This window comes from Narcine bancroftii, chromosome 11 (genome assembly GCF_036971445.1).
Source record: "Narcine bancroftii isolate sNarBan1 chromosome 11, sNarBan1.hap1, whole genome shotgun sequence".
NCBI classification, from domain to species: Eukaryota; Metazoa; Chordata; class Chondrichthyes; order Torpediniformes; family Narcinidae; genus Narcine; species Narcine bancroftii.
This window is the reverse complement of record NC_091479.1, coordinates 103,012,382-103,026,222: the sequence shown is the minus strand read 5'-3', so window position 1 is coordinate 103,026,222 and position 13,841 is coordinate 103,012,382. Positions and strand designations below refer to the sequence as shown.

Genomic DNA, 13,841 nt, shown 5'->3' with positions numbered 1-13,841 from the left:
ACGACAGGACAACCTCAAGGGGCTACAGGAGTTCGTGTGCATCATGCAGCCACTCTTCGCTCTCATCGCAGCCAAAGACAAGACACTCGCTTGGACTCCAGAGGCCAGCAGGGCATTCGAAGCCACGAAAGATTCCCTCACAAAGGCATCCCTGCTCGTCCACCCACGAACCGACCTGCATACGAGTTGCCTTGGGGGCTCCTGGGCATCCGCTCGACACCAAAAGAAGACCTACAGATGTCATCAGCCGAGCTGGTCTACGGTGCACTGCTAGCCCTACCCAGTGAGTTTGTCAACGCACCTCACAACCTCCAGCAGTCACCGCACGGTCTACTTCCCCGCTTCCAGGCCCAGTTGGACTCCTTCACACCTCCACTGCCGTCCAGTCACGGCACACGGGCCTATTATGTCCCCAGCGAGCTGTACTCCACAGAGTACGTTTTTATTAGGCGGGGCCCGTCCACAGCACCTCTACAAAGACCATACGAAGGGCCTACAAAGTCGTTCAGCGTTCAGGATCCACTTTCACACTGGACATCGGTGGTAAGAGGGAATTGTTAACAGTGGACAGGTTAAAGCCAGCCCACCTTGACCCCACCGAACCAGTAGTTGTGGCCCAACCCAAGAAGCGAGGCCACCCAGCAAAAAAAGGACATTGGCTCCGGTTCTGGGGGGGGGGGGGGGGGGGGTTGTGTGGCGGTACGCCATTAGGCAAGCGAACCGGCCCCGCTTGTCATGCACGCGGCAGGCAGCCAAAATGGCGCTGTCGGGGGGTTTCCTCCTGACCTCAGCACTGGGCTCAGAAGCCCGCACTTGGGGACCCACGTGACGCCCTGGTGACGTCGGGGCCTCCCAGCACAGTTCTCAGCCATGTCTGGGCTGGGAGTATAAGACCAGCCAGGAAGCCTGCAATAAATCAGTTTTTGCTTACCGAACTCAACCCGTCTAGTTGTGCAATTCTTCAGTGAGCAATGGAGCTGTCGCTACAAAGGTAAATATATTTCATGATTGTGAATGCAAAACCATTCCTTATGAGAAAACCCATAGGTTCTCAGAGCTTGAAAACAGGCCCTTCGCCTCATCGTCACCACCACTAATCTCATCTTCATCAGTTCCTTCCAGAAAACCTCACACGAGGGGACAATTTACAATGGCCAACTAAACCAGCCCTCCTGCCTTTGGGATGTGGCAGGAAACCAGACCATCTTTGGGATGGGACCATGGGCCACAGGAAGGAACATGCCAACTCCATATGGACAGCGGGAGGTGGGGGGAGGGGGGTGGAGAGATTGGGATTGCGCCCTGGTCTTGAGGCAATGACTCTGCCTACTGTGTTACCGGGCTACCTCCGCTCGCGTTGCCCTGATTTCTCGTGAAACCCAGCCTTGTGATGCAAGGGAGCAGCATCCCCAGGACTCACCTTTTGTTCAGCTGTCACTGTGAGGTTCTGCAGCCGAGAGGTCATATTGCTCAAACTCTGCTCAAAGGCAGCCACCAGGTGGGCCTGTGAACATAGGACAGAACAACCAGTCACTCTCCCATTCTGGCCACAACCACATTGAGTTCTAACGCTCTCTGGCACTCCCGCCAATGCTGCTGTGAAAATATTGCTTGACAGAACATTCCCTCCCCTCAATCTCTCATCTAAGATTGGAGTAATTATCTGATGAGATGTACAGCATGGGAACAAATTCTTTGGCCCACTGAGGCAGTGCCAACCATTAACCACCCATTTTATTTAATTCTGGTTTCAAGATTTCTTCATTGTTATGGACACAGGAATACTTTTCCCTTGTTTGTCATGTAAAGGGACACAAAGAAGTGTTATTCGTGTTTATTTATTGACTTTTAAAATTGTTCTCCCCATATTCTCAAAACTCCTCTCCCATTCTCCCACCCACCTACACACCTGACACAATTTAGAGCAGCCAATCAACTTACTAATGCCCACGCTTTTGGGATGGGGAATAAAAATGGAGAATTTTGGTGCATCGGTACATTGCACTTATGAATACAATGATAAACTCTCATGCTCAATCCAGAGGGAATGCACACGGTCACATGAAACCGTGCAAACTCCACAGAGTCAACGCCAGAGGCCAGGATTGAACCGGTGCCTCTTCAATTGAGAAGAAGCAGCTCTATCGTCCCAACCAGCTGCCATCTTACCACTGAGCTCTGCTGTTTCAGCAAGTGACCTAAACTCACTGTGGGTCCAGCCTAAATCCTGTTCAGTTGCCCATCCTAACTTATACCATGCCCCGTTTAATCAAAATCCACATGTCTTTTGATTCAAATCAATAACCAGAAAAGCAAAAACCTTGATGTGAAGAGTGAAACAAGAAAGTTTGCAGGCGCTGGGGTCAAGTGCAACAAATAAATGTGGTGGAGAAACTCAGCAGGTCAAGCAGTCCATGGGATGTAAAGGGCAACCAATGTTTCGGGCTGGAACACTTTGTTGAGGTACGTATCAACCTTGATGAAGGTCCCAGGCCTGAAATGTTGGCTACCCTTTAGATCCCATGGACTGCGTGACCTGCTGAGCTTCTCCAGCACGTCTGTGTATTGCAACCTTGATGTAAAAACTTCTCATTCCTGGATTGTAAGTAATTTGGGTGTAATTGGGCAGCAGGGGTTTAAAAGGTTGTGTCTATGAGTTGTGACTACTCAGACCCCAGTGGAAACGATGCAACAACTACCTACCCTTTTCCCCTCTAGGGAAGAGTCTGCTGGCCCTTCGCTGACCTTAACAATCATCTTGGAATGCACAAAACTAGAGTAGAAGCAAGGCATCCTGGCTCCCAAGTAATGGGTTAGGAGCATTCCCTGCTCCCAGTGTGATCTCTTCCATCCAGGGAAGGGTTTGACCACTTTGTTGGATTCAGTCCACAAAGTGAGCCCTGGCTCATTTTCATTCCCCTCCCATTCTGTCTTCAATCTCATTTAAGAATAAAGAACATACAAATCCACAGAGAGTTCCCCCTCTGATACAGTCCATCCGACAGACACCCCTGACCGTTCCTCCTATCCAAGACCCAGTCATTCAGAGTCTGGATTTTAGTATGAAGGACTGTAAACTTACATTGGCCGAGAGTTGGGAAGTGAGAGTCGCAACCTTCTCTTGGGAAGTGTCCAGTTCCCTTCGCAGCTTTCGAATTTGCTATGGCAGGGGGATAAAACGTTTGTGTTTAAATCAGCGTTATAGTAAGGTTTCATGGATTTCTACCACTAATCCCACCCCATCCTACTGACTCAACCAAGGTAAGCCCTCTACCCTTTATATATTTGATGTCAACCCTATCACCTTCAATCTCGAAAAAGCATCCTGATCCATATCATGACCAGATGGATTCTACATTTGGATACTGTCTGACCTACGGAGTTCCTCCAGTTCATCACATCTCCCACTCATTTCAGGCAACCTTTAGACATCCCCAGAGGTCATTCATCTGTGGACACGTGACATACATTTGCCGCAAGGACAAGTTCATACATCGCAAACAGAAGCACAAAAGTGGGGATGACTAGAATCGGTTCTATGCTACGCTACGGGTTGTAGTAGTCCGTAAAGGTGCTGGAAGAAGATTCAAGGAGGGGTTAAAAAAAGGAAGCAAATAAATAACTTTGCCTCCAGGTAATGTGAGAAGACTTGGTACAAGACAGTCTCACTCTGGGTCAGTGCAAAGATTATTCCTTTCAAGCTTAGTTTCAAAAATGTTCAAAGACGACTGAATCTCTGACCACTACCTACACCAGCCACTCTCAACCCTTTTTCAGGTATGGCCCTCTTGGACTCTGCTCAAAGTTTATGGGCCCCCTTCCCTGGTTTCTTCTCTCCAACTGACGACATGAGAGGTGAAAAGAAAATGAGGCTTTTACTTCAATGTGCTGTGGCCTCCAGGGGGGTTGTAGGTACCCCGTTAAGAATGGCTGAACTACACCACACTAACCTGGTTTTAATATCCACTTTCAAAACCTTCAACCTCACCAGCAGAAACCCTATCGCTTCCCATTCCCCTCAGAGCCACACGTGGAAGAATATCCTCTTTCCTTCAATCCTGGATCCTGGGCTCCAATCCTGGATCACTCCAAGCCCCAGAATCACAGCAATGCAATTAGAAGGTTCACCAACACCTCAACTTCTCAAGGGCAAATAGGGACTGGCCTTCCAGAGGAAGGGAGAGCAGAAATACCCCTTTCAATATTTCATTCTCCATCTCTCAGCACACCAAGATACATGCACCCTTGGAGAACATTGAAGTTGAACAGGTTCCCTTGTCAGTGTCTGTCTCTGGGGTGCATTGGGAGGAGGAGGAGGAGGGAGATGGCAGCACTGGGGGTGCCTTCCTTAATCAACAACCCAGAGACCTGACTGAAGAGTTAATCCCTCACCGCAACAAGATAGGTGATTGAAATTCAGTCCATGAAATAATAATCTGGAATGGGATCACAGATTATAAAACCCGACAGTGGTGGTCTCTTCACCATCATTTGCAAATCCCTGATAAATCTTTCGGTTCAGGGACATCAAGGGAGGATTAATAAATTGTGGTCTTGTCAGCGATGCCGAAATCCAACCAAGACATGCATAACGTGTGGATCTGAGATGGAGTAGACACCTCATGAATTTGGAGGCACCATCCACCTAATACAAGGCCAATGCCTCTTACCTCTGAATGTGTCTTCTCTTCAGCCTGAAAAAAATAAATCCTTGAGTTAGACCAGAAGTGATGACAGCTTGTGCGTGAAAAACCTGGATACTGAAGTGATATCAAGGAAAAATGACAACATTCCAACTTAAAGAAGAATTAATGGGCTGATTGGCCTCCCTTTGTACCATAACAGTGCTAGGATGTAATTAAACACCACAGTGTATGTGCAACTTACAAACTAGAATTAAGAAAATAAGATGTAAGAACAGAACCAGGCAATTCAGCCCCAATGTTGCTCAACAAGATCTATCTCAAACAAGAAGAACTTTGATGAAGGTGGTTAATGTAATATACATGGACTTTAGCAAGGCATTTGACAAAGTCCATCCCAGTAGGTTTGTTTAGGGCAGATGGGATCCAAGATGTTTTGGCAAATGAGAATCTAAATTTAGCTGGGTGTTAGGAAGCAGAGGGTTGTTGTTCTCCAGCTAGTTGTCTGTAACCAATGGTGTTCCACAGGGAATGGTCTTGGGAACGTGGTTGTTTGTTGTATATGTGAATAACTTGGATGAGATGCCTCCAGTCTAATAAGTAGTTTTCCGGATGGCACAAAGATTGGTGGAGTGCTAGATAACGTGGGGTTTCCTTCAGGCGCTCTGGTTTTCTCCCATCCTCCAAAGCGTAGGTTAATTGGGGTATTTGGGTGGCACGGGCTCTGTTACATCTAAATTTAGCCAAGTCAAATTTATTGTCAACTGATTGTACAAATACAACCTGACAAAATTTGATTCATTAGTCCATCTCTAAGGTTCATCCATCTGCAAGCACCTAAACTATCAAACCTGCATCGACCAGAATGTTTGCGGTCTCCTGTTGCTATGGTGATTGGGTATTAAGCTCCTTATCCAGATGGCCAACATTCAAATCCATGGCGTAGGCTTTTGTTCTCCAGCTGGCAGGTTGACCCAGCACTTGGCAGCACCCTAACCTAAGCTTGGCTCACAGCTGTGATCTACTTCAAGGACCCGATGTAGTTAATGGGACTTATCAGGGCCGTAACCATGGAAATTAGAATATCTGGAGGGGCCCAGGCTGTCACTGCTAAAGGCAGAAGCATGGAATTGCACGCATCAATCTCCTCTCCACTGCCCATAAACATCATTCCTCAATGCAAGTAACAGTTTGTCAGAGGCCTGCAGAGGAGATTTACCTGGATTGGAGAACATGAAGCAAGGTTACGACTATTCTGTTAGGAGTGATAGGATGAAAGGTGAGTTAATCACCCCCTGTTGAGAAGGAGAAGCAGAGGAGATGACCCGACAGGATAGTGACCATACCAGAACACCAGCGAGGATCTCAACAGCTGAGGGATCCAAGCAGGCTGTGGTCAGAGGTCGTGCATGGGCTGCAGACTGCTGGAGACTGGCTCTTAGGAACCACGTATCAAAGCTGTGATCAGAGAGGACATTGAGGGCAAGAAGAGCTTCCAAAGGGTTTTGGGCGCTGAAGGCTGCCCGATCAAGTCAGAGGTTTGGATCTGGAGCTCGGTGGCCAATGGATCGAACAGGAGTGTGTGTGGCTGTAGAGGCTGCGGGAGCGCCTCTGGGGAATCCACGGACACTCAAGGCTCTCTTTTGCTTCTCTTTCTCTCGTATTATAAGAGGCGCTGGGCGAAACTAATGATGACCTTTTGTTTGATTATTGTCAGCAGGCAGAAGGCAATATCATGTAATATTACACATTCTGTACTATTACATGACAATAAAGAAATCTTGAATTTGAGGTGAGTGGAGAAAAGTTTAGGGGCAACACGATTGGCATAGCGGTTAGTGCAATGTCTTTACAGCACCAGCGAGTGGGACTAGGGTTGGAATCCCGCGTTGTCTGTAAGGAGTTTGTATGTTCTCCCGTGTCTGCGTGGGTTTTCCCCAGGAGCTCCAGTTTCCTCCTACCCTTCAAAATGTACCAAGGGCTATAGATTAATTGGATATAAATTGGGTGGCACAGACTAGTGGGCCGAAAGGGCCTGTTACCATGCTGAATGTCTAACAATTTATGTTAGAGGTACTTTTCTGCACAGAGAGTGGTGGGTGCCTGGAACGCATTGCTGGAGGTGGTGATGGAGGCTGGAACATTGGGGACATTCAAAGGACTCTTTGATGGGCACACTGATGTACAATAAATGGAGGAGTACGGGCTATATTGTGGGGGGGCTAGATTGGTGTAGAGTAGCTTTATATGGGTCAGTACAGCATTGTGGGCCAAAGGGCCTGTACTGGGCTGCCGTGTTCTATGTTGTATAAAGAAGAGAGAAAGAGAGAGGGGTGGGGAAGAATCTGACAGATTCACAGAGGTGTACAACACGGAAACAGGCCCTTCAGCCTAACTCCTCTAGGCCAGCCAAGTTTTAAAGTGACCTCACCACATTTAAACCCAAAGACATAGGAGCAGAAATAGGCTATTCAGCCCATCGAGTTTTCCCCGTCATTCAATCATGAACCAATCAATTTTTCCCCACTCAGCCCTACCTTCTTCCCTTAACCTTCAATGCCCTGGTTAATCAAGAATATTTCAATCTCTGCCTTAAATACACCCAATGACCCGGCCTCCACAACTGACAACAAATTCCACAGATTCACCACCCTCTGCATCTCTTTTCTAAGGAGTTGTGCCCTCTTATCCTAGACTCTCATGGCAAACAACCATTCTACATCTACTCTGTCCATGCCTTTGAACATTCAAAATGTTTCATTGTGATTCCCTCTTATTTTCCTAAATTCCAACGAGTACAGGCCAAGAGCTGTTCCTCATATGATAATCCTTTCATTCCTGGAATCATCCTTGTGAACCTCCTCTGAACCCTCTCCAATGTCAGCTCATCCTTTCTTAAATGAGGGGCCCAAAATTGCTCACAATATTTCCAAGTGCATAAATTTGGCCCACATCTCTTTTCTGGTCCATTTGTTTTATCCATGAATTCTTTTGGGACCTCTGCAAAAGTTCAGGATCTGTCTAACAATTGGCAGAGACACTTACTGTGGAGTAGAGGGATGATGTGCTTGACACCAGTGACAGAGAAGATCCATGAACTGGAAGAGAAATGGAGAAAGTCCAATGAGTGTGGCGTTTCAAACGTCAGACACAAGGAATAAAAGCAGCGACCAAGCTCTCAACCCTTCGAAACTGCTCTCCCTTTCAATAAGTCATGGCTGATTTTGTCTCAGGTTAACACCTGTGTCAGGCCTCCAGGAAGGTTAATTCCCCCAATCCTTGCTTAACACAAGGAGGTTTGGTACGACATTGGAAACCGTGGCAAACTTTCACGGATGTGTGGTGGAAAGTGTGCTGGCTGGCTGCATCATGGCCTGCTCTGGGGGACACCAATACCTGCAAAAGGTAAAAGACACAGCCCAGGACATCACAGGCAAAATCCTTCCCACCATCAAGAACATCTACAAGGAACACTGATGTTTGAGAACAGCAGCAATCATCAAGGATCCACACCACCCAGCACACGGTCTGTTCTCCCTGCTACCATCAAGGAAGGGGTATAGGTGCCACAGACCTGCACCACCAGGTTCAGGAACAGTTGCATGGTCAAACCAAAATGTCTACAAATAACCTTGAATAAAATCTGGAATGTGCATGTTACACACATGTGAATTGTTCCATTTCAAATGTAAAACTGTGGAACACAGGGACGAACAAAGGATAAATGTGCCTTTGTCCCAAACATTATGGAGGGCAGTGTAGAGGTGCTGGTTCCTTCTACCCGAAGGGCGCAGTGAGTAGAGGTTGTGACCAGGGTGATGGAGGACCTTTATGATGCTGGTTGCCATTTTGAGGAATCCTGTCACATTGGGGAATTCAATGGTGGAAGGTCAGAGCCTGTGATGGACCTGGCTGTGCTTGCTAACCTCTGGAGCCTCCTGGATTAGCCTGTGATGCAACTAGTCAGTATATTTTCCACAGTGCACCTTCTTACTTTGGATTGTCCCCTGTCCTGGACACCTTGCAATCCCTGACCTAAGTTCTGGTCTCCTTTCCTGAGGAAGAATGTGCTGGCTTTGGAGACGGTGCAGAGGAGGTTCACCAGGTTGATTCCAGGGATGAAGGGGTTGGCTTATGAGGAGAGATTAAGTCATCTGGGGCTGAAATCACTGGAATTCAGAAGACTGGGAGGGGATCTTATAGAAATGTATAAAATTATGAAAGGCATAGATAATATAGAGATAGGCAAGTTATTTCTATTGGTGGGGGAGACCAGAACTAAGGGAGAGAGCCTCAAGATTCAGGTAGTAGATTTAGGAGGGAGATGAGAGGGAACTGGTTTTCCCAGAGGGGAGAGAATCTGTGGAATTCGCTGCCCATTGAACCAGTGGCAGTGACCTCAGTAAATAGATTTGATAGATATTTACGTAGTTGGGGATGAGCCTATCATCAGATCAGCCATGATCTCATTGAATGGCGAAGCAGGCTCGATGGCTGCCTCCTGGGAATACCAGGTGCCGTAGCTTTTAAGGGTGGCACTCTTAGCATAGCGGTTAGCACCACGCTGTTGTAGCGCCAGTGACCTGGGTTCGAATCCCGCACTGTCTGTAAGGAGTTTGTACGTTCTCCCCATGTGTCTGCGTGGGTTTTTGCCGGGGAATTCGGTTTCATCCCACTGATCGAAACATACTGGGGGGGTTGTAGGCTAATTGGGTGTAATTAGGGAGTACAGGATCCTGAGCCAAAATAGCCTGTTACTGTGCTGTTTGTCTAAATTTAAAAGTTGTCTTGCAGGCGACGGCCTACTCCTGCTCATATTTGTTATGCTCAAAGTTACCCCAAGCCCCCATCCCAACACTAGTGGGACACACGAGTACAGAGACGGATCACACCAACCTTCTTCCATGCTGTCTCGGAAAGATCCCGACCTGCTCATTATCCTCGGCCTCTCTTCCAGGGACATGGCACTTCCGCCCAGCTGGGAATCTCCATACAGGTCGAAGGAGGAATCTTGCATGGGAATGCTGTTGGAACGCATCATGGTGGGACCTGACAGATGAAATTGGGAGATTGCAGTAGGGCTCACTGCAAGTCAAATAAATACATATCTCAGCAGCTCACAAACTTACGAACAACTTCAATTCCAACGGCCACAGTTCAGCGAATATTCATTCAGTTTACAAATAAAATCCTTGTCCCTAACCTTCTTCCACTGAAGCTCCCATCTACCCAGTGTCGGTAAAACTATCAAGCATAGCTGGCACATCCAGGGCAGATCTCGGTGGCTAAGATGAGCCAATTACAGACAGGGACAAAGCCTCACAGTCTCTCCCGACCTCACAAAGGCCCTGCATATCTCTGTCCACTGTATTCCTCTCAGCCCATGGCATCTACTCCCTCCCACCAATGGCCTCTCTTCCTCTTAACACTCACCACTTCCTTTCTTATTAGTCACCTCTGGAAGACAGATGATTGAACTAGAGAAGGGACAATGTTCTGGGGAAACTCAACAGGTCACGCAGCATCAGTGGGATGTAAAGGGTCGCCAACGTTTCAGACCTGGGCCTTTTGTCAAAGTAAGATCAGAAAGCAGACAGGCGCTGAATAAAAAGGTGGGGAGAGGGAATGGGGTAGGAAGCTGGAGGAAAGAAGACAGAGAAATAGGAAGAGAGACTCGAGGGAGGGGCAGGACTGGACATGATACCGCGCCAGCGACCCAGGTTAGAATCTGGCACTGTCTATAAGGAGCTTGTACATCCTCCCCGTGTCTGCATGGGTTTCCTCTGGGTGCTCCAATTTTTTTCCTACCCTACAAAATGTACAGGGGTTGTAGGTTAATGGGGTATTTTGGCAGCACGGGCTCGTGGGCCAGAAAGGCCTGTTACTGTGGTGTATGTCAAAATTTTAAAAACAATAATTTAAACACGCCTAGCTGGACTGCTCTGCAAAAGGGCGACCGATACTGTTGGCAGAGCAGTTGGTGCAACACCTCTCGAGCACCAGCAATCAGGACCAAGATTCAAATCCCGCACTGTCTGTATGAAGTTTGAACGTTCTCCCCGTGATTGCGTGGGATTCCCCCGGGGCCCCTGGTTTCCTCCCACCGTTTGAAACATTCTGGCTGCGTCAGTCAATTGGGTGTAAATTGGGCAGCACGGACTCATGGGCCGAAAGATCCTGCCACCGTGCTGTATGTATAAATAAATTTAAAGTTTTGAAGAATAAAGGGAATTAGCGATAATGGGGGAGGCAGGTAAATGGAGCAGCTTCCACGGCCAGATCAGCGGAGATATGATTGAATGGTGGAGTAGGCTCGACGGGCCAGATGGCCGGCTCCTGCTCCTGTTTCTAAAGTTCTTTGGAGAACATTAATGAATGGTTTTCAATCGTAAAAAAGTTGCTTCACAGTCATCAGCCCAGAACTTGGGCTTCCTTATTCCCAAAGTGAAATATTTTATCCACTACTGGTAAAGTTCAAATTTATTGTTGGAGTCTGTATTCAATATCACATACAACCCTGAGATTCTCTACCCTGCCGGTCAGGCAATATTTCTACTTATCAGTAGTGTAAACTGTACTCAAGAAGTACAGAAGAGGATACATGTACAAAAGAGAGAAATATAAAAAAAAGGAAATTCAAACAAACTAACTACATTACAGAAAGTAAAAATTCAGTAATAAATAATGTGGACAGTCCTTATCTGAGTCCCTGATTGAGTTTGTTGTTGAGGAGTCTAATGGTGGAGAGGTAGCAGCTGTTTCTGAACCTGGTGGGGCGAGTCTTGTGGCACCGATACCTCTTTCCTGATGGCAGCGGTGAGAACAGAGCATGTGGATCCTTGAAGATCGTTGCTACTCTCTGACGGCAGCGTTCTCTGTAGAATGCCGTCACACTCATATCTCCTGCTTAATAGCCCAGGGTGCTGCCTAGTACCAGAACCACATTTCCCCCAAAGTCCAAACGGGAGGGCCACTCACCTAAATGAGTGAAATTGTAGATCCCACTGCAAGGTGAGGAGATGGCGGACGGTGAGGGGAGCGGCGATTGGCTGACTGTGTCCTGAAGCCCTCCTGTGGAGTGAGATCGAAGCCATTCCTTGCTTTCCTCTTGACTCGCCTGCCTAGATGATGGGGTGTACCTGCAGTGACAAGCAGATGTTAGATACTTCCACCACTGATGGGCCACATCAGCACGACACCTCTACTACCAATGTAATAAAACCTCTCAGTAGGCCAGTATCAGTGCTGATATCCAGCCATACGGGGAGAGATCGGAGCAGGGGAATGAGAAAGGAACATCTCAAAGGAGCAGCACGGGTTGGGAATTCCAGTGCTCAGATGCTAGTGATGGCATGAACTAGGTTGGAAAACAAAGACTCCTGGATTTCGGGAACATATGGCCCTTGGAGGTTAAGTTAAGGTTGGTAGGGTTTAAAAACAAAACAAGTTGAGTGGACAGAGGGATCTGATCCTGGGATTTTTAACCAAGGAACTGGTGGAACGAAAACAAGGCAGAGAAGTAATGAGAAGGGATCATGAATCTCTTTGTTGGAGAGGAGGGAACTGATTAGAGCTTCTCTCATGAGACATCAAGAAGCATCATTGAAGATGGTCCTGATTAATGTACTGTCAAACTAATTGGACAACAGAAGTCACATGTGGGGTAATCATTGTTTGCAAACAGCAGATAGAAAGTGAGTAAAAGCTTGAGTAAATAAAAGTCATTCCTGATCATTTTCATAGAATCGGTCTTGCAGGATGACATAATGACACATGCAAAGGGAACTCATTTGTGCTTCCTCTCTCTTCAACCGGAAGCCAAGGAGTGGCCTAAATTCTTTCAAATGATGCTTGAATGTGAGATGAAGATGCAGAGGAAATGGGGAGATCGGAAATAGCGAGGGGGAATTGTGTACATAATTCATAATTCTACTGGGAAATTCTCGTTTGGCCAGCGAGCTGAGCTGAAGACGGATTGTGAAGCAGGAGAGGGTAATGGAAAGGAGCAAAGTGGGTTTAAAGGGAAGATAGATAAAAACAGGAGAGAGAGGGGAATAGGCGGAGGTGTATGTGGATCGTTTACACAAGCATGGGGTGAATGGCCTGTATCTGATCCTGTAATGGCATACTCTAATAGCTACTGAGTCAATATGGACAATCTGTGTGCGACTGTTGTTTACTCAGGGAACTTCCTGAAGGCAAAGCAGAGAAGTTGCTCGGGGTGGTGGGGGGAGTGTAGGGGGCTTGTGGTCAACCATTGAGATAAAGGTATGCCTTGGGTTCAGACTCCCACCATGGCTTCCCCCTCACCAAGATGAGGGGGACGGACAAACAGGTGACCACTTGCCCCTGTGGACATAAGCAGAACAAATACAACTTGCTATATAAACTTTGGCCCCATGTTGGATGTGTTCCAATGACCTGAATACTTTGTCCACTCTGACATTTATGTTTTTCAACTTCATCAGAGGGGGAATTCCACAGTAAGGTGAGGTAATATTTACTTAATTATTAATTAAATAGAATTAGAAGAGCTAGATTAAATTTACTTAATCATTCACAGACTGTGGATCTTCTAGTGGCCATTTCATTGCTCTGATAGATGGTCGACACCTGAAATGTTAACTCTTGTCTCTCTCTCTCTTCTCTCTCCACAGATGCTGCCAGATCTGCTGACTACATTTAACCCTTGCTAACTCTCTCCAAAGTTTTCTAGTTTTATTTCAGCCACACAGCATCTGTGGACTTTTTGCTTTCAGATCCTGTACCTGGTCTAAGGGATCTTCGGGAGGAGTCAACTACAGAGTTGGATTAGGAGGGATATATAAGCCAGATTTCCTTCCTCAAATAACATCAAGGTAGCTGAATGGGCTTGATGACAATTTCATCATTTCACATTAACCCCTTCCCTCTCTGCTGGTGGGCCCTCCCTCCTTTATCCCCATTTCCACCTGCCTGTGGTACCGTGCTCCTTCCCCTGCCCCTCGCCCATTTCTTTCAGGCACTTGCTAACGTTTTGCCCACACCTTGAAGAAGGGCTCAAGCCTGAAGCGTTGGTGATGTATCTTTATCTTTGCTACATAAAGTGTGCTGTTTGACCTGCTCAGTTTCTCCAGCAGTTCAACCACAGGGTCTGCAGACTTTGGGGGCTTGCTCTGTTTAAGCCACGGGCAGGTCCTCCCTACCTGCTCACTACCC

The 13,841-nt window shown here is 47.2% G+C and overlaps 1 protein-coding gene across 16 annotated transcripts in view; it reads right to left on the bottom strand.

Annotated features, from left to right (window-relative positions):
• Positions 1–13,841, bottom strand: part of nav3 (neuron navigator 3) — a 401,736-nt gene that overhangs the window by 45,976 nt on the left and 341,919 nt on the right. For 14 of the 16 annotated variants that reach the window (XR_011346818.1, XM_069904353.1, XM_069904355.1 and 11 more), the window contains 6 exons: positions 11,622–11,782; positions 9,540–9,728; positions 7,689–7,741; positions 4,671–4,694; positions 3,083–3,160; positions 1,421–1,504 (listed from right to left, as the gene is read on the bottom strand). Coding sequence is in view for 15 of the 16 variants with exons in the window: in XM_069904353.1 (XP_069760454.1) it covers positions 1,421–1,504; positions 3,083–3,160; positions 4,671–4,694; positions 7,689–7,741; positions 9,540–9,728; positions 11,622–11,782 (589 nt within the window). In the remaining variant the exon portion in view is untranslated. The remainder of the gene's footprint in view (positions 1–1,420; positions 1,505–3,082; positions 3,161–4,670; positions 4,695–7,688; positions 7,742–9,539; positions 9,729–11,621; positions 11,783–13,841) is intronic. The other 2 variants (XM_069904348.1, XM_069904362.1) reach the window with 1 other exon arrangement.